We start from the raw sequence: 18,534 nt of genomic DNA, 5'->3' as shown, positions 1-18,534 counted from the left end.
TCTCTGCGCGTCAACGGATAAAACCCCACGGTATCGACCAATTCACCTGTTATCTCTGAACTCTTAATCTGAGCTCCAAAGAACCTACATCCAGAGTCGGCATCCAGACTAGCTCCGAGCTCTCTCCGCGCAAAACCACAATCTACAAATCTACAATAATCACCACCACACCAACCACATACAATTCTCCACCAGAGAACCCCTGAATAAAACCCAAACTTTCAACCCTACGCAAATCAACTCACCAACAACCACAAAAATGTCCTCCAACGTCGGCCTCACAACCCCGCGCGGCAGCGGTACATCAGGCTACGTGCAGCGCAACTCCGCCCTCCTTAAACTCCGCAACACAGGCTACGGCGCGCCCTACCCACCCGTCAGCGGCGCAAATGGCAGCGGACCAATGGACCGACCGTTCAAGCAGCGGATGCCAGATAAGCAGATCCTCGAGCACGACCGCAAGCGCGCGATCGAGGTGAAGGTGATGGAAGAGCGGGAGCGACTGGAAGAAGAGAACGAACGGATTGAAGAAGAGGCAGCCGATAAGAAGAAGAAGGCGAAGAGTGGAGCCAAGAAAGAGGAAGATGGCGAGGCGGATGAGGGGGAGAAGGTTCTCAGTGAAGAGGAGATTGATGAGAAGTGTGATACTCTTCGACAGCGTTTGCTGGCTGAGTTGGAGGAGGATTTGAAGCGTGGAGAGTCTGGGTTCAAGAAGCCTTTCCCTGGATCTGGGGCTGGGGCTGGGAGGGATAGACGCAATCTTAAGTCTTATCAGGTTCATGAGCTTGCTGAGGCGAAGATTGAGGAGACGGAGAGGTTGCGCAGGGCTTTTGGGTTGAGGGAGGATCGGGAGACTGGGGAGATTTCTAGTTCGAGAGATTATCGGGAGAAGAGGAGGGATTAGATTATGTCTTGACTTGTTTCTTTCTCCTTTTTTTCTCTCTCTCTCTGGTTGTCTTCTGAAGTAATGGTGTTGATCGGTGTTAATGGGTTTCTTGGGATTATCATGAAAATAGGGTTGCATGAACAAGGTTTTTCTTTTCTTTTCATTGTTGTCCATGCTGTACAATCTTTTTCAAATGCAAAGAAATGAACAATTGGATATCATAACCTCATCTATAATACACCAAAACCAGTACACTATGCCACAAACTTTTCAATAACCCAACCCTCCTTAGGATCCTTCTTCTGCACAACCTTCTTCGCAGGCATCGGCCAGCCCACACTACCCCCATCACCCACCAAAGAAGGAATAACCCAACAAGATCTGCGCGGCGGCACACCCTCAATCGCATCAGCCTTACCAATCGGCTTTCCATACTCAATAAGCGGCGTGTCATGCGCAATCGCCGAGAGCTGCAAACCACTAGGGGCAACAAGCGGGAACATCCTAATCTTAGGAACCTGATCCGAGACCAGCGAAGCAGAAGACTGCTGCAGATGGGAGTAAGTGATATACTTGGGCATTTCCTTGGGCGAGAGCTTAGCAAGCAGCGAAGACGGATGCACATAAACAGCTCGTTCCTCCAGATCCTCGCCCTTACCATCCCGAGAACGGAAGAGCGTCAGGTAAGGAACGTCAATGGCGCGACGGGGAGTGCGGGGGTTCTCCGGTGGAACGGGTGCTTGATCAGCGCGGATAGCGACATGATCGATGAATCCAGCAGTGACGATCTGCTTCAGGGCCTTGATTTGCTTTGAAGAGGGCTCTGGAAGACGGGCTTCGTAGGCGGGGACTAGACCCGGGTTATTTGAGCGCACGATGTCGGTTAGTTGGCGACGGAGCTGGGTTGCTTCTTTGAAGGCCTTTGCGCGGAGGAACATTTTTTCACTGAAGGCGTCGCCGTCGGAGGCGTAGCCGTATGCGCAGATTGCAGAGAGGGATTTTAGAGCGTCGGAGGTGTCGTCATGTTTGCTGAAGAGCCGTTGGGCGCGCGCGTAGGCCTTTTGCCGTTGTTCGCGCTCGTCGTCTTCGAGACGGTCGGCGTTTGTGTAGACCTTTCGTCTGTCGACGTCGCTGTCGCTGTCGTCGTCGACTTGCTTCTTGGCTGTCGTTTGCAGGGGTTGGTTCGGGTCGAGTTGGTTCTCGGGGACGAAGAGGTCGCCCACTGCTAGGGCTGCGACTAGGGCGATCACGTACGGCATGCAGCCGTGTTGGTGGCCGATGTGGAGCATTTTGCTGAATCGAGGGGAGAGGGGGTATGTTGAGAGACGACGGCCGATGGGGGTTACCTGGCCGTCGGCTGTGAGGGCACCGAGGTTCTTGAGGAGCTTCTCTGCCTTTGCGAGACCTTGGCGGCTCGGGGGTGTGGGGAATGGGAAGTTGATCACGTTGTGAAGACCCATGCTCTTCATTTGGAGGACGACGCCTTCGATGGGCGTGCGGAGGATCTCTGGGTCGGTGTACTCAGCGAACTCGCCTTCGTAGACTGCAGAGGAGTACATGCGGTAGCAGTGGCCAGGTCCTGTTCGACCAGCTCGACCAGCTCGTTGGTTTGCGCTTGCTTTACTGATCCAGCCGACTTGGAAGCTTTGGACTCCAGTGAAGAGATCGAACTGCTTCTCCTTGGCGCGACCGCAATCGAAGACGTACTTGATACCGGGGATGGTAAGTGATGTTTCGGCGACGTTGGTTGCGAGGATAATCAGTCGGGAGTTCTCTGGGGCTGGCTCAAACACCTTCATCTGTTCTTTCGTAGGAAGTTGGGAGTATAGAGGTAAGACATGGACGCGAGTTGACGAGTCCATGGCTTCTTCGCCTTCGGCGAGTTCAAAGCCTTCGTCTTCTTCTGCGTCATCCAGGCCGGTGATCTCCATGTCACTGTCGTAATCATCATATCCGGGATTTTCCATCTCAGTGCCGCCTAACTCAAGGTCCTCTGCCTCCAAAGGAGCCTCGGTGGCTGAGAGCTGCACCTTTGCCTGTGTCGTGTCTTCCCGCTGAGTAGGCTTGAAAGCCTGCTTCAGACGCTTGGAAAGCTGTCGGATTTCGTTCTGACCAGTCAAGAACACAAGCATTCCACCGGCGGGTAGTTTGCGGTGTCCGCGCGAAACCTTGCGGAACGCATCTTCAACGTAGTCTCGCTGGGTGCGGCGGGAGAAATGCACTGCAACAGGGTATTGGCGGCCCTCGGCTTGAACCAAGGGGGTGCACCATCACGGAAAAGACTTGGGTTCTCAGTGAAATCCGAAATACGGAGAGTAGCCGACATGATGACGACCTTCAAAGGCTTGACAGACGGATCCTCCTCGCTCAAGGACTTGCGCAGGCCCACAATACGACTGACCATTCCAATCAAGATATCAGTGTTGACACTGCGCTCGTGAGCCTCGTCAATGAGAATAATAGAGTATTTGCGAAGGGCAAAGTCATCTGCAATCTCTCGTAGAAGAATACCATCGGTCATGAACTTGATGGCAGTCTTCTTTGATGCCGTGGACTCGAATCGAATTTGATAAGAAACCTTCTCGGCATGTTGACCCAATTCCTGAGCAACACGATTCGCCATACTCACGGCCGCGACTCGGCGGGGCTGGGTGACACCAATTAGACCCGGGTTAGGGCTACCTGGGGAGCCGAAGCCGGATTCGAAGAGGAACTGGGGAAGCTGGGTTGTTTTTCCACTACCAGTAGCACCCCAAATGACGACAACTGAGTTGTTATGAATTGCTTCCATGATTTTCTGTTCTTCGCCAACGACAGGGAGTCCAAGACGGGCGACTTGGATTTCCTCCGTACGGTCAACCGCAACACTGTAAGCCTTACGATTGGGATCGCCGTGAGTTACCTGAAGCTCCCGCGGGAGAGGTTCTTCTTGGGTGGTATTGTGGCTTGCTGGCAACTTAGACGGGTCGAACACCTGCTCTTCCTCGGTCACGGCTCCCTCGGTGGGTTTGAAGCCTGCGGCTTCGTTGATTTGTTGTACCGCCCAAGATTTGAAGGCTGATTGGCGAGTTGTGAGCGTTGGCTTATCTTCATCCATTTCGTCATCATCTTCACCATCTTCTGAGTCCTCATCTTCATCCTCATCCCCGGAACTGTCCCCAGAGGACGAAGTATCTTCCTCTTCAGAGTCCTCTTCAATATCACTTTCGGACCCTTCGCTCATATCGTCTTCATCTTCATCTTCATCTTCATCCTCATCCTCATCCTCCTCGCCCGAATCAAAGCCCTCCCATGCAACCTCGGATTTTACTGGTGCAGGTGCAGGTTTCTTCTTCGGTGCACGCTTCCGCTTCTTTAGAACAGGGAATCCATCAGCTCCTAGCTCTAATGGTCGCTTAAGTCCACTTCCAGCGGCTGCCTCTTCTCGTAACTTTTGTTCATTGGGATCTGTTGCGGGATCGGAGACTTTTAGGTGGATGTCCGAATCGTCGGTATCATATCCGGAGATGTCTGCGGGAGCATTGTGTTTCGGCGCGGAAACGGCCGGTGCAGATACGTCATCATCCTGTCTCTTGCGCTTGGAAAGATCCCGGGAACTCTTTAAAGAGGAAGTATCGACAGACGACTGCGCTAGCTTTTTCAATAATTCGATGTTTTCTTCCTTCTTGAGTTTGTTTTCCTGCGGGAATGTTAGAGCCATATCTTTCTATTGCGCTTATCCACATACAATATATTTGTCCAAGCGCTTCTGCTTCTTTGAGGACATCTGGGGTTGCTGCTCTGTTAGCTCCCCCTTCAGCTTCTTTCGCCGTTCCTCTTTCTCATCCTTGGAGACAGGCTGGAGCTGAGCGACATTGGTATCAGCCGACTCCCCGTCAGGGTTTTGCCGGTGCCTTTGTTTTCTTAGACGTGGTGTAAATTTAGGCGGCATCTTGAATTACTGCAGCCACTCTGACTGAGAAAATAAGATAATTGACTGAGTATGCAAGCTCTGCGATCCAACTGTTTCTTCAAAAAAAATTAGGGCGGTCGGGATATTGCCAGCTTGGCCCGAGGCGGTGTAACTAGCCACCGCCTAGGACAACGAGTGTTGAACCTCCGATACACTTAGTTAACCTACCTGCAATTGTTTTCTTTCTCTTTACTGAAGTATTACAACAAAGATAAATACTATAAATCACCATGGTTGAATCTTTTGATGCAAGCTCTCTGCAGGATTCCCTTAACCTGCCATTTCCTGCTACCACTAAGCAGATTGCGGGGTTAGTCAATGGCGTACAAACAGATGTGGTGATAATGAACTTTAGCGATAAAATCATGGTCACAATTTCACAAGCAGGACGATTAGCGCATTGGGTATTTATGTCTTCAATTCGGCTTCATCCAACATTGCTAATGGTATATAGTTGCATGTACCGATGGAGAACCAGAACCCAGGCACTGAGGGCATGCACACCCTCGCTGAGGGCGATGATGCTCTTTTGCCCCTCAAGGGTCTAACCACCACTACCTTACTAGGTGGATATTCTCCTGGACAAGATACAACGGGTCAACTACTTGCTCGTCAGATAGCTACGGCTATTGCAACAAAAACACCTAGTGAAAAGAGATTACTCCTCGTTGGCCTTGGACTTGGAAAATCAACTGCTGATAGAGATTCATTTTTTGCTATCGTGGATCTGGTTCTGCAATGCCTATGAAACCATCATAGCCCGATCTCCGACGGAGAACAAGGCAGCCATCAGAACGAGGCGCCGCCATCAGAACAAGGCTTCCGGAACCTGCCAGTCTTCCGGAACCTGCCAGTCTTCCGGAACTTGCCAGTCTGAGGCAATCTGCGAGTCTGGGGCAATCTGCGGGGCGCGCGCTAGGATTCGGGCTCGGTCCAGAACACGGTTCAGTTTCTCCTCTGCGATATGTCCATGGATCCGAATTCTTTCCATTGCAACGAATGCGCCACAAGCCAAGAAGTAGGCGAGATCCCACTCGGAGAAGAACTCATTCTCCCAATTCCTTCTCAATTCGACAATCACCGTGCGAACGGCCATAAATCCCTCATCTCTGTGCTTTAGCATGAACGAGATAAATTTGTAAGCGCGCTTCCTTGCCTTCTTGCGGTCGTTGTCACCCAGCGCGAACTTTATGGCTCGAATTCGGTTCGTCATCAGCTCTCGGAAAATTGGGCATGGTGGGCCAAGGTACGCGTGCTTAGGAAAGTCCATCACCACCAGAGTCCGATTGCTCAGCGCATTGATGTATGCAATCGATGTCTCGGACATCCATTCGAACGACGAAAGTCTCATAGAACTCGGTATCTTGGGGCTAAAATCATCGTTCTCGAGAATGATTGCTTCATTGCAGTCGTCAAAAACATACTTCCAGATCTTTGCGCGGATCTCCAGCGGCAGCCAATCGAGTCGGCACGAGCTTCGTCTATTGGCGGTAATGTCCGGGTGGTAGGTTCTCATGTCTGCAAGGAACCTGTTCTCAAACGATTCCCATTTGCCAAACTGCAACCAGAGCCTTTCCACGAAATTTCCCCCAGCATGGTCGCTGATGTAGAAGAGTGCGCTGTCAGAACTGTTACATTGTCAGATGAAATGAACTTGTTGGTGGTATTGCGCCCCATGGGTTTGAATCAACTTACTAGATGTACGACGTCTTCTTAGGTGTCGGGACGACGTGCACGACTTGGTTGGACTCATTCGGGATAGCCGAATCTCCTGGACCACGGGTTCCCAAGCCTACATTCTCGGGTTGGACGGATTGATACGAGACCCCAGAAACCCAGACCTCGGAAGCCGGGACTTCGGAAGCGGTCACTTTGTTAGACTCGCGCTTGGCTACAAGCTTTCCTCGGAGGCGCTCGCGGGTGGCCGACGCATTCGCTCGGATGCGATGAAGGGCTTTCTTGAACCTCTTCATTGCGATGGATGCTCATGCGAGATGAAAGAGTGATGTGGGTGGGGATCGCGATGTGGGTGAGGACCGTGATGTGGGTGGGGATCGCGATGAATGCTGTTGTCACCGACATAAGCGGTTGTCGGCTCGGCGTCACCCCGACAATATATGTGCCTACGTCTGGCTTGGACATTTACAGACGCTACGACTCGTTTTATCTGAAGAATTCCCAGTGACCGGTTACCCGTACATCCCCGGAGTTAGGTTTATTTTGGTGTTATCATGAGCGTCAGTGGGAAATGGAGGTCTACAGTGTTTTGTAGTAATTGAGCAGGCCATGTATGGTATAGTTCAATCTTGTCTATCTCTTTAACTATCAGGAAAGAAAGGCCTAATCACTATATTAGATCCACAAGGTAATTTGAATCATTTTACCCACTGCATAAGATATCAGCTCGAACTAGATGCAATGGAGTGGGTTAAATATGGGACTAAAAATACAATGAAACCAGCAGATGAATATGTACATGTAGTTAAAGACCAGAAGTATACTCTTGATATTGCGGTATGGCCAGTCACGTGGTAAATATTGACACAGCAGGGGTTGCATACAGCATCTGAGACGACACACCTGTAGGTAGACCGTGAACAAAGTCACTTTGGGGTTTGGGATAATCATAATTCTCCAGACTTTCGAATACCCAACAGCTGGTTCCTGCGAGTCCGTTTAGTGATAGCCCGCGCGTAATGTGGCGGTCTTGCATTTGAAAATCCTCCTTGGGTCTCATACTCCACACATCAAACGTCCCATTATTATCTCCCATCCACATCTCTTTTATCCCCTTTGTCTTCATCCACCTTTATTTCCCGAAAGAAAATCTGCATTTCGGTCTTTGTGGAGTTCTGCACGATGGAGCCACTAGTGGACCCTGAGTTAGCCGCTGCCATTGAGGCTTCTCGCCAAGATATGTATCGCGAGCAGAACAGACATCCCTCATCCCAGGCATCCCAGGATAATTTTGTGGATTTGACCAATGACTCGGGAAACGACTCGGACATTGAAGAGGTATTCCCTAAGTCAAAGTCTGTGGTTAATTCCGAATCTGAAGATGACGAGCATGAGCAGCTACAGCGTGCTCTTGCTATTTCGATGGAGCATAACGAGACCCAAGCCCCAAACAATGCACAGACTCTCAAAAATGCAACTGCACCCCGTGAGGATTCTGTGGCGTCGGCCGGCTCACTCCTGGGCATGAACAGGAAGCAGATGGAAGAGGAGCGTCTTGCACGTCTCGCCAAGCGCAAGGCCGACGATATTTCGTCTACTCCGCCATCTCAGGCCAGCCGGAAGCTCCCCAGGACTGACCCTTTACCAGCCCGTAATCCTGTTGCTCTACGCAATCCGTTCCAATCAGCCCCGCAAGAGAATACGGTTCGAGTGAAATCTCGCACCGAGGTCTGCCGCCAGTTGGCATCAAATGCTCCGAATATTAACATCCAACCGACCTCTCGCTCAGTGGCCCAATGGCCTCTTGGAGCTGTCAAGAAGACACACATCACCGGTTTCCCTCGCAGTGGAAATGAGATCACCATTGAAGAAGTTATCCAGCGAGATGACTTGGAGTTGGGTGTATTTAGCTCGTTTCTGTGGGATATGCCATGGCTTTATTCCAAGTTCAACAATTCGACACGCATCTTATTTGTTATGCAAGCAAATGATGAAGAAACGGTTAGTGATCGATGCACTATGACCTTGAATGACACGGACTAATTTGAGTGCGTTTACAGCGAGAGCAATATCGTCAGGACATTAGCAGCATGCCCAATTTTCGCTTGTGTTTCCCACCCATGGAGCCGCAAGTATTTTGTATGCATTCTAAGCTGCTTTTGATGTTCCACCCTGGATATCTTCGTATCGCAGTTCCGTCCGCCAATCTCACTCCTACTGACTGGGGAGAGGATAGACTTATGGAAAATGTATTTGAGTACGGCTACCTGATGTCCTTGAATTTTCTAACAGCATGCAGACTGTATTCCTTATTGACCTTCCCAAGCTCGAAGTTCCTGATGCTGGAAAGACTCCATTCTACAAAGAACTCGTCTACTTCCTCCAGGCATCCGATCTCCACCGCAACATTATCAAGAAGCTAGATGGGTTTGACTTCAGCGAGACAAAGCGCTATGCGTTTGTCCATACAGTGTATGTATTTCCCCTGGCTGATTCCCACATCAAAAAAGAACCACCAGCTAACTATACAAGTGGCGGAACCAACACCGGAGACAAATGGCAACGCACTGGATTTAGTGGTTTGGGTCGTGCTGTCAAAACTCTCGGCCTAGAGACAAACGCACCCATCAACGTCGACTACATCGTAAGCTTCTTTATCTACTATACTTCCATACATAATACAACGATGGGCATACTAACATCCAATTTAGGCCTCATCGCTGGGAAATCTCAACGCTCCATTCCTGCGCTCGATCTACCTTGCCTGCAAAGGTACGCCATCATCTTCCAAAAACCCAAGACCGACCAACTAATCTAATCAACCCCAACCCATAGGTGACAACGCCCTACTAGATTACGAGCTCCGAACCGCAAACAAGAAAAAAGAAACTCGCACAGAAGTGGAAGCCTATAACCAAGAATGTCTCGACCACTTCCGCGTTTACTTCCCCTCAGACAAGACCGCATGTGACGTCCACAGCAATGCTAAAAACGCTATCGGCACGATATGCTTCAATCCAGCCTGGTGGTCCGGTGCCAATTTCCCACGTGACACGCTTAGAGACTGTGTTAGTGAGCGTGGAGTCTTGATGCATAACAAGGTGAGTGTTTCCGCGGCTAGTTATAATGATTTATTACTAATGCGCATTTATTCTGGCTTACAGCTTGCCTTCGTTCATCCTTCCACCCCGATCGAGATGCCCGATAACAAAGAGTGTCGGGGTTGGGCTTATGTGGGGAGTGCGAATTTGTCGGAAAGTGCATGGTGAGCACATATCTATACTCCTGTCGATGAAAAGACAAAACTAACATGATCCAGGGGTCGTATCGTCAAGGATCCCAAGACAAAACAGCTGAAGATGAACTGTCGCAACTGGGAATGCGGCGTTATCGTGCCTATCATCAGTGAGAAGGAGACAGAGAAGAAAGATAAGGGACCCGAGACGAATGGAACTGCCCCTTCAGCCCCTCTCCCCGTCGAGGTCTTTAAGGATACCGTTCCTATCCCAATGAGAGTGCCCGCTGCTCCGTTGTCGGAGTACCGGCGGCCTTTCTTCTTTGGCATTTGATTTGAACTCCAATCTTAAGTCTTGACCTAAATTGAAAGTCTTGAGCCTTTGTTCACTCTACTTCTGAGTCGAATCTACGTCTACATCTGCAACATCCAGTGAAAGTCTAGATTTTCACTATCCTTTGTCGTGGGTATCTGGGATATGAGTTCGGATCGGGTTGCCTGGCTCAATGGAGAACAGAATGAATGGGAGGAAACCCCTGTATGTATTATCTAGCAACTAAGCCGTGACCTCGAAACAAAAGACAGAGAAATAATAAAAAAAAAAACCAGTTCATGTCTTAAAGCAACGTGATATGACTAAAACTATATAATATGAATCGAATAATAATATCTATATGAGTGTGCATATAAGCACCACTTCTGGTATATCGAATATCACGCTCTCTGTAAATGCATGTTGGAAATGTAAAAAAAACCACCAAAAGAAGGGGAAAAAAGCATCACCAAAATGTGAAGCCCTAGACTGCATCACTCTTCTTCCCCTTAAACAGTCCCTTCACACGATCAATCATCAGTCCACCGAAACCAAACAGCGAACCAATACCAAAGCTCCAACCTCTGACACGAACAGTGTAAATGAAGAAATAAACCAAAGCCCAGTTAATAATAACAAAGGCAAGGAAAATTCCAAAACAATGCCACTTATCCTCAACATGGACATTCAAGTTCGCCATATACTGCTCACCATCCCGGTAGGGACAGTACTGACAATCTGCCGTAGCCTGGGGGTTAACCAGGTATCCGACCTTGGCGATCGAATCGACAAAGTTACCAGCATAAGCAGCACAAGTCTGTCCAGGAGGAGGATTGAAATGAGTAGCTTCAAGCGAGGAGCAATCAATCTGGACAGCAGGCAAAACAACCGAGAGCACACCGCGCAGCCACCATGTCATCGGGTTGACGTAGTACATCCAGTATTTCCAGAAGACGGGGTAAGCGTCGTATGGACGGACGATACCGTTGAACAGATTGACCATGACGAAGAAGAAGGGGAGGGTGTTCGAGATGACAGTGAAGGAGGGCGCGAAAGCGCAGACCCATTGGCCCCACGATGCCTGGAACAGGAAGAAGAGCATAGTCATCAAGAAGACGTATCCTGCGTTCGAAGACTCGGTTGGGAATCCGACGGGGTAGTACCATAGCAACCAGTAGATCAGACCGGAGATGATGGCGGCGGGGATCTCGCAGACGACGTTTGCTGTGCAGAAGGCGACCCAGCCGTAGATTCGGGATGGGTATTCTCGTGCTTCCCAGATGGCGCGGTTGATGTAGAACTTCGGGACGATGGAGTTCAGCACGATGGGTGGGATTAGGATGATGAGGAAGACGGAGAACATTCGGTCTTGCATTGATGCTACTGTGTTAGAGAGCATGTAGAAGGTGAAACCGTTGAAGATTCCGATAATGACTGAGACGAAGAGTTTGCCGTAGTAGTAGGATGGATCGCGCCAGTAGTTTTTGAACAGACGTTTGGTTAGCTGGAGGGTTTGGGTTGAGGTTGGGGCGGCGAATTCGTAGTGGGCCGAGACGGATTCCTCGATGGGGACTTTGCTGCGCTCTGCGCGGATGTTTTCGATCTCGGTGAGCATTTCGCGGTTTTGGTCTGAGTTGCGCCATTCTTCGTTCCAGTCGACGAGTTTGCCGTTTCGGTGCGTTGCTTTCGCGGCTGTTTCCAGGATGAATTCTGCGACGTTCTTTGAGGGTGGGCAGACGAAGCCGCGGTCGCCGAAGTATTTGATCACGGCAGCGCCTTCTTTGCCGACGGGGCCAAAGTAGAAGGTGTTGCCGCCTGGGTTGAGGGCGAGGATCATGTCGAATTGCTGGATGATCATGGACGAGGGCTGGTGGATTGTGCAGACGATGGCTTGACCGGCCTGGGAGAGTTTCCTGAGGAAACGGACGATGGAGAATGCGGCTTGACTGTCGAGACCGGAGGTGGGCTCGTCCAGGAACAGAAGTAGACTGGGCTTGGCTGCGAGTTCAACACCAATGGTGACACGCTTCTTCTGCTCGACATTGAGACAGCCGATGATGGCGTCCTGGATATCCTCAAGTTCAAGCAGGTCGATGATGCGGTCCACGTAATCGATCTTCTCCTGGCGCGGGACATCACGGGGCTGGCGGAGGATGGCTGAAAACTCGAAGGCTTCACGGATGGTGGCGGTATTATCGTGCAGATCCATTTGCTCACAGAAACCAGTGCCACGCTGGAAATCAGCACCCAGCTTGTGGCCATCGACGAGCATATCACCAGTCACGACACCCATCTTCTGGCGCTGGGCTAGAGTGTTGAGTAGAGTTGTTTTTCCAGCACCGGAGGCACCCATCAGGGCGATCATGACGCCGGGCTTGGCGTAGCCATTGACACCGTTGAGGAGCTTGCGTGTTCCGTTTCCGTAGGGGACAGTGTATTCAACATTCTGCCAGGTGAAGCAGCGCTCACTTGAGGACAGGCGGTTGAAGGAGGCATCACCATTAGAAGTGGCCTGACCACGGGCCAGAGCGGCGTTGTCGTTCGCATTGGCGACCTTCTCTTCATCGTTGGTGGTCTGGGCAGCAACCTTCTTAGTTCGGTTGGACTTTTTGAAAACCATAGCACCACCTCCACCACCAACAAACGAAAGAGTCTCAGCAGCCAACACAGTCACCAAGATGTACAGCACGGTGAAAGCAATGACAACACCAAAATTGCGCCATAGATGGCTGCGCGTGAACTCAAAGTTGGCAGTCAAGTACTCAACTCCGGTCACAGAGGTCTTACCCAATGACGATCCAGTCAAAGCACATCCCTGGTACCTGGGGTCCACACCGGGGCCCTGTGGGACAAGCTGTGATGGGTTGCATTCCATAACACGACCGGAAAACTCGCTTGTCAAGACGGCCTCGTAACTGTACGCGATCGGGTTGACATAGAACAGCCATCCGAACCAGATAGAGTCTTTGATGAGAGTCTGCTTGGGAATGACATAACCGACATACAAAATGAGCAGGTTCAGCGCAATACCACTGAAACGCACGGCGTCATCAATAGACGGCGACAGCGCAGCGAACATGCGGTAGAGCGAGGTGATGCAGAAGGTAGTCGTGTACACGAACAGGAAGTAGATGAAGAACTTGGAAGCCGTGATATCGAGACCACTCATGAAATAGACGATAATCGTGAACGGGATGACCATGCCCAAGATAGCAGGGAAATCGACAATAATACGGGCAATGGAGACAGCAGAGGGGCGGTAGAAGGCGTAATCCTTGTGACGGGCGACGATGCCGCGTCCAGTGACAGCAGGCATCAGCTCGGTCAGTTGCATCCAGCCAAGGAACAGAATCGAGAAGAACAGAGCACCGCCGCGCGAGAAAGCGCCGCTGGTATCCAGGGATTCTCCGTAGAACAGGGAAGAAACGATGAAGGCGTTGGAGATGACGATGAAGTACTTCGTGTAGAGGGAGGTTTTGTCACCCCAGAGCAGCCAGAACTCGCGCTGCACGCAGGCCGTGACCTGGCGCACGAACGAGACGGTGTATGGCGACTTCTTGGAGACGGACTTGGACTTGGACTGCGCGACCGTGGATTGGAAGCGACGGGTATCCTCCTGCTGGGTGTCTTGGAGACGTTTCTCGTACGTGGCGATATCCTCCAAGATACGGCTGTGGGCATGACTGTTCTTGAAGGCATTTTCAAGTGCTTCGGCGGTCTTGGGGGTGGACGCTTCACGGCCGGGCTGGAACTCGCGGGCATTGGGGTCACAGAGCGAAGTAAGGAAGTCGGCTGTGGTCGATTGCGCGGGGCAGTAGAAGCCTAGGTCGATGAAGTATTGGCGTGCTTCGTTGGCGGGACCTTGGTAGAGCATGCGGCCCTCATCGATCACCATCACCTTGTCCATGAGCTCGTAGATGCTCTCTCCGGCTTGGTACAGGGTGACAAAGGTAGTGCGCTTGCTGACATCGGTCATGATGCGGAGCGACTTGGCGTAGTCCAGTGCGGTACTGGCATCCAGACCACGAGTGGAGTTATCCCAGCAGACCACCGAGGACTTGGTGGCGAGGGTCTCTGCGATACTCACACGCTTGCGTTCACCTCCAGAGACACCGCGGACATACTCGTTACCAACGAGGGTATTCCTGGTGTGAGTGATACCGAACATCTTCAGCAGGGCATCGATGATAATGGGGATGCTTTCCCGGTCCTGCTTGCGGGTCTTGTTGATCAAGGAGAACTTGAGAGTTTGCCAGACGGTGAGTGAGGGGAAATGCTGATCGTCTTCCGGGTTATAGTTGACTTCTCCACGGAAGTGCTTATCCTGGTCCTCGGAGGAGAGACCACCATAACTGACCTCACCATGGACACCGGCAAAAGCACCACGGTCATTTGCAATTGCTTTGAGGAAGGTGGTACAACCAGCACCGGGACGGCCCAGCACGAGCATCATCTCACCTTCACGCACAGCACCGCTGAAATCATGGATCAGGTCGCGAACAGGAGGGTGCTTGCCGAACCGCAGCTGCGGGACGAAACGACAGACGATATTATACAAATCCGGGCCAAAGGTACCGATGACAGCCTGGGGGAGAGTGCGCACGAAAGATGCGCCAGTCTCCACACCTTGTACGGTAAGGTTCTTGAAAACGACGCCGACCTTCTTGGCGGGTTCTCCGGCGGTCGTGCGACGCTCCAGATGACCACCGGTCAGGAACTCACCCAGATTGAAGCTATCGTCAGCCTCATCCTCGGTCTCTTCTTCATCCTTCGCCTTTTCTTCATCACGGGCCTGCGACTTTCGGCGACGAACGCTCTTGGTGACAGAGCGGGTGCGGTTCAAGCTGAGACGGGTGAGTTCACGGCGCATCTCTTCCATGTCCTCCATGGCACCGCTGCGGGAGACCGCCTTTCCGGCCTCCTGTTCTCCCCAGCGGCCATCGCCATCGCTTACAGACGAGCTGACGGTTGAGCTGTCGGTTAAGGTTGAATCGATGGGAGTTGCCGTGGTGTGGTGGACTTGCTCCGTGGTGGGTTGTTCGGAGCTCACATCATTGCGGTAGGTCTCGCCAGTTGAGCTGGATTGTTGCCTGGAGGACTGGGCATGGGCCTGGGAGTCCGAGACGGTATGCGACTGTTCGGAATGGCCCTCCATTTTGGGGCTTTGATGGGTTCTACTCTCCAGCAACAATCAATGGCAGATCTAAATGTATTATTGATATAGCCAGACTAATTAGAAGATGGGAGTATGAATAGAAATTAAAAAGAGAAATGTAAAAGGAATAACAAGATTATAAAAGGAAGAAGAGAATTATAAAGGAAAGGCCAGGGAGAAACGCAAAGAAGGGTTGTACACCGTTTATATTGAAAGATGTAATCACACTTAAAGCCGACAGTCGCTAAAAAGGAAATTGGGACCCTTGGAAGAACCCAAGACGAATTATCGAATCATAAGCGAGATAATGGGCCCAAGTCACGACTCCCGAGCTATAGTGGAGTCGTCGACAGTACATGACTCAGGGTGACTGAGGGTGAATCAGGTTAGAAAGAAATTTCTGTTTCAAAGGAATTGACGGAGATAACTCAAACACCGGGGATTAGCGGGCTTTAGGGTGAGATAGTGGATGTTGATTGGCTCTTGAACGTGTCATCAAACGGAATATCCATTCCTATCGATTTCCTATCGTCAGGATCAGAGGGCTTATGCAAGCACGTGGGGCCGGACTATATATTCCGTTTCTTTTTTTTCTTTTTATTTTTTTCTTTTTTTTTACATAAAATAGAGTCCTATAACCCTAGAACCCTAGAAAATGGAGAATGGATGAGAATGGATTAACAATCTTGCTTACGAATACTCTATAGTCTGACAAACCCGGCCCCCCACCAATATTGATACTCCGTATATAGACAAAGAAGAATGCCAATACGTAGAATGCCGTGCTTTATCGGCCCGCCTACCTAAAACATGTGTAGTTCGGCGACATTTCCATCCCACTGCTCCACTCGGCGGCCCAAAGCGTACCCCGACTCAAAGGATCTTGGTAATCCAAATCTCTGTCTAAACTCCTTTAGTTCTCAAACATGTCGGGACCTGGCCTAAATTCACACTGCCGAGCACTCGGCTCTTACATGGATCCACCGAGTTATTCTTTTTTATTCTCCATCTATATAGGTACTCCGTATGGAGTACTATATTTACATAATTAGTATTCTCTAGCATTTTCTGTACTAATCATCACACCTAACTCATGTCCAGGATTCCCTGGTGATATTTGAAGCTATCATCAAACTAGATACCTCCACGTTGCCAGGTAAGCTATATCACATGTCATGCAGGCTACACCTACTTTTGGGTATTGATGTATGTAGCTCGTTTCAAAATTCATCCAAAGCCATAGAAATCACATGCATGTCGGATGTCACATATGCGTGGTCCACGGTACAAAGATACGGTCTGACTCAAGTACAGGTTACCCTTGAAGATTAGTATTAATACTTGCAAATGACGGTGTCCGCGGGCTCCGAGGTGCGATTCTGGTTTAAACCTATAATCGTGTCTATAACCGTGCCAAGCACCTAACACCAGAGCCCCTAGTATTGGGCGCTTGACAAGGTCAGGGCTACGTACTGTATATGGTAACTCCGGCGCTGTGTGAGACCTAACAGCTCTAGATACATCTACGGTTATTATCCATGCTTCTAGCAAGAAACTTGGAATCCAACCTTGAAATAATATACAATAAAACTTCTAACACTGCCTACCTAGGTAGTTATTTTTTATTCTACTTACGTTTAGCAGCCGCTTGAGCGATTCGCTTCTGAATTTCTTCTTTTGAGAGGATCTTCACGGCGTTGTTTGAGAAGACATAGCTGAGTCCAGACCAGAGAGTGGTACCGGCAACAAGGTACCTAAAATTGGTCAGCAACCAGAAACAAGTAAACAAAATGCAACAACCAATAGAAAATAGAAACAAAACAAAAAACAAAAACAACAAAAAAAACATACAACAGTGAGGATTCGCTGGTGGTCACCCACCCAACTACTAACTCACCGGCGTGTGGCTTAAGTACGGCTGAGCGGACGGGAAGCCCTGTTTTCCACACCCTATGGTCGTATGTACCAGAAAGAGCGTCAATGTGCCTTAGGGCGGACCATTGTAAACTGGTCTTCCAGATAAAACAAAAAAGAGAGGTGAAAAAGAAAAAAGAAAAAAAGGGTATAAAACAAGAAAAGATCAAACTTACTGGAATCCAGTCATAGCCTCGCTCAAATGCCAAGCACTGACAAACGCCTCCGGGACCACAGGCAGCGCAATCGCACTACCCACCAACACCAACTGCAGAGCAGTATTGATCTTGGAGATCTCAGTGGGCTTGACTTCCGCCGAGGGAAGCGAGAAATCCCAGTACCGGGCCATGGTCTTAGGCTCAGGCAGCGAGATCCAACGGTAATAGATAGCCGAGATAGCCAGACCGACATCCCGACCGAGGATGATCACGGCGAGCCAGACTATTCAGTACGTTAATCCATATACATTTCCGCATACCACCATGCGATCAATACGAGCAGACTTACTAGGAAGGGAGCCATTCACGGCCAGACATGCGACACCAATGGTCATCAATAACTTATCGGCCATGGGATCAATGATGGTTCCAACCACTGTTTGGAGGTTATACCGCCGGGCGATGTAACCATCAACGAGATCGGTGATACCTGCATAGGCAAACAGGGATAGTGCTGCAGTGTGGTAGTTGTTGACTAGGAGATAGCCGACCACGGGGGCGGCGAGTAGCCGGGAGAAGGTGAGAATGTTGGGCACAGTGTAGATATTCTCGTGGGAAGTTGGTAGGGGAATCCGCGATAGAATGGGAGCTTTCTTAGATTCCTCGGGTCTACGCTTGGTTAGCTGTGGGTTCATTTGGTCTATGTCCCATTTAGGTGTTGGGCATGTTGGCTTGGAGGCTGTCGACGTACTGTTCAGGGGTTTTGTTTTCGGGCGATTTTGACCCGGACCATCTTTGCTGGATGAAGAATGATGGTGGGATCAGTTTGGTCTGCAGACAGCGGGGTCTCAATCCTCTGGTGGATGGTTAGAATTGCATGGACAAAGAAGTGACAGACGGCCATACCCGGTTGGCACTCGGTTCAATGTCGATTGGACTGATGTAGATATGCACCGGAACCTATCTCTCTGGAGAGCTTCAGTCTTGAACACATTTGACCGAACAGAAAGACGTGCGTTCTTGAACAGCACTTGGGATCCCTGCCGGCTCGCCCGAAGGGACAACTGGACTGCGCATGAGCCAATCATGGTGACACCAACACAAAGGTGACAACGGCAGGCGTTGGTAGAAACCCAAAATTGACCGGCGACACCGATAATCACAAGTTTTCAATTGCGAGCTTCAACTGTGCATACCCGGTCGTTTTTGGGCTATGCAATGGTGATTCAGTCCAAGTGATAAAC

At 50.3% G+C, this 18,534-nt stretch overlaps 7 protein-coding genes across 7 annotated transcripts; 3 read left to right on the top strand and 4 right to left on the bottom strand.

Annotated features, from left to right (window-relative positions):
• Positions 1-259: 259 nt before the first annotated feature.
• Positions 260-904, top strand: cwc21 (U2-type spliceosomal complex subunit CWC21; the record flags this gene model as incomplete). The annotated part of the gene is made up of 1 exon (XM_056879696.1): positions 260-904. The coding sequence occupies one exon, from the start codon at positions 260-262 to the stop codon at positions 902-904; it is 645 nt and encodes a 214-aa protein (XP_056725015.1).
• A 236-nt stretch (positions 905-1,140) lies between these two features.
• N7487_011965 (ATP-dependent RNA helicase ECM16) lies at positions 1,141-4,817 on the bottom strand (the record flags this gene model as incomplete). The annotated part of the gene is made up of 3 exons (XM_056879695.1): positions 1,141-3,134; positions 3,155-4,565; positions 4,614-4,817. The coding sequence occupies 3 exons, from the start codon at positions 4,815-4,817 to the stop codon at positions 1,141-1,143; spliced, it is 3,609 nt and encodes a 1,202-aa protein (XP_056725014.1).
• A 251-nt stretch (positions 4,818-5,068) lies between these two features.
• N7487_011964 (uncharacterized protein) lies at positions 5,069-5,586 on the top strand (the record flags this gene model as incomplete). The annotated part of the gene is made up of 2 exons (XM_056879694.1): positions 5,069-5,242; positions 5,293-5,586. 2 exons carry the CDS (start codon positions 5,069-5,071, stop codon positions 5,584-5,586), a joined length of 468 nt encoding a protein of 155 aa, XP_056725013.1.
• Positions 5,587-5,646: 60 nt separating this feature from the next.
• N7487_011963 (uncharacterized protein) lies at positions 5,647-6,811 on the bottom strand (the record flags this gene model as incomplete). Its single annotated transcript, XM_056879693.1, has 2 exons — positions 5,647-6,466; positions 6,534-6,811. 2 exons carry the CDS (start codon positions 6,809-6,811, stop codon positions 5,647-5,649), a joined length of 1,098 nt encoding a protein of 365 aa, XP_056725012.1.
• Positions 6,812-7,697: 886 nt separating this feature from the next.
• On the top strand, positions 7,698-10,084 carry N7487_011962 (uncharacterized protein; the record flags this gene model as incomplete). The annotated part of the gene is made up of 8 exons (XM_056879692.1): positions 7,698-8,516; positions 8,576-8,764; positions 8,815-8,987; positions 9,048-9,159; positions 9,227-9,287; positions 9,351-9,616; positions 9,680-9,780; positions 9,835-10,084. 8 exons carry the CDS (start codon positions 7,698-7,700, stop codon positions 10,082-10,084), a joined length of 1,971 nt encoding a protein of 656 aa, XP_056725011.1.
• A 463-nt stretch (positions 10,085-10,547) lies between these two features.
• On the bottom strand, positions 10,548-15,218 carry atrF (ABC drug exporter AtrF; the record flags this gene model as incomplete). The annotated part of the gene is made up of 1 exon (XM_056879691.1): positions 10,548-15,218. The coding sequence occupies one exon, from the start codon at positions 15,216-15,218 to the stop codon at positions 10,548-10,550; it is 4,671 nt and encodes a 1,556-aa protein (XP_056725010.1).
• Positions 15,219-16,845: 1,627 nt separating this feature from the next.
• On the bottom strand, positions 16,846-18,423 carry N7487_011960 (cardiolipin synthase; the record flags this gene model as incomplete). The annotated part of the gene is made up of 5 exons (XM_056879690.1): positions 18,197-18,423; positions 18,042-18,146; positions 17,640-17,959; positions 17,309-17,573; positions 16,846-16,972 (listed from the first exon to the last, which is right to left on the bottom strand). The coding sequence occupies exons 1-5, from the start codon at positions 18,376-18,378 to the stop codon at positions 16,846-16,848; spliced, it is 999 nt and encodes a 332-aa protein (XP_056725009.1). The 5' UTR covers positions 18,379-18,423.
• Between the last annotated feature and the right edge of the window lie 111 nt (positions 18,424-18,534).

The sequence above is a fragment of the Penicillium crustosum genome (assembly GCF_028827405.1).
Source record: "Penicillium crustosum strain IBT 35664 chromosome Unknown utg000005l_segment0_segment0, whole genome shotgun sequence".
In the NCBI taxonomy this organism is placed as follows: domain Eukaryota; kingdom Fungi; phylum Ascomycota; class Eurotiomycetes; order Eurotiales; family Aspergillaceae; genus Penicillium; species Penicillium crustosum.
Note: the sequence above shows the minus strand (reverse complement) of the source record. Positions and strands in the feature narration are given on the sequence as shown.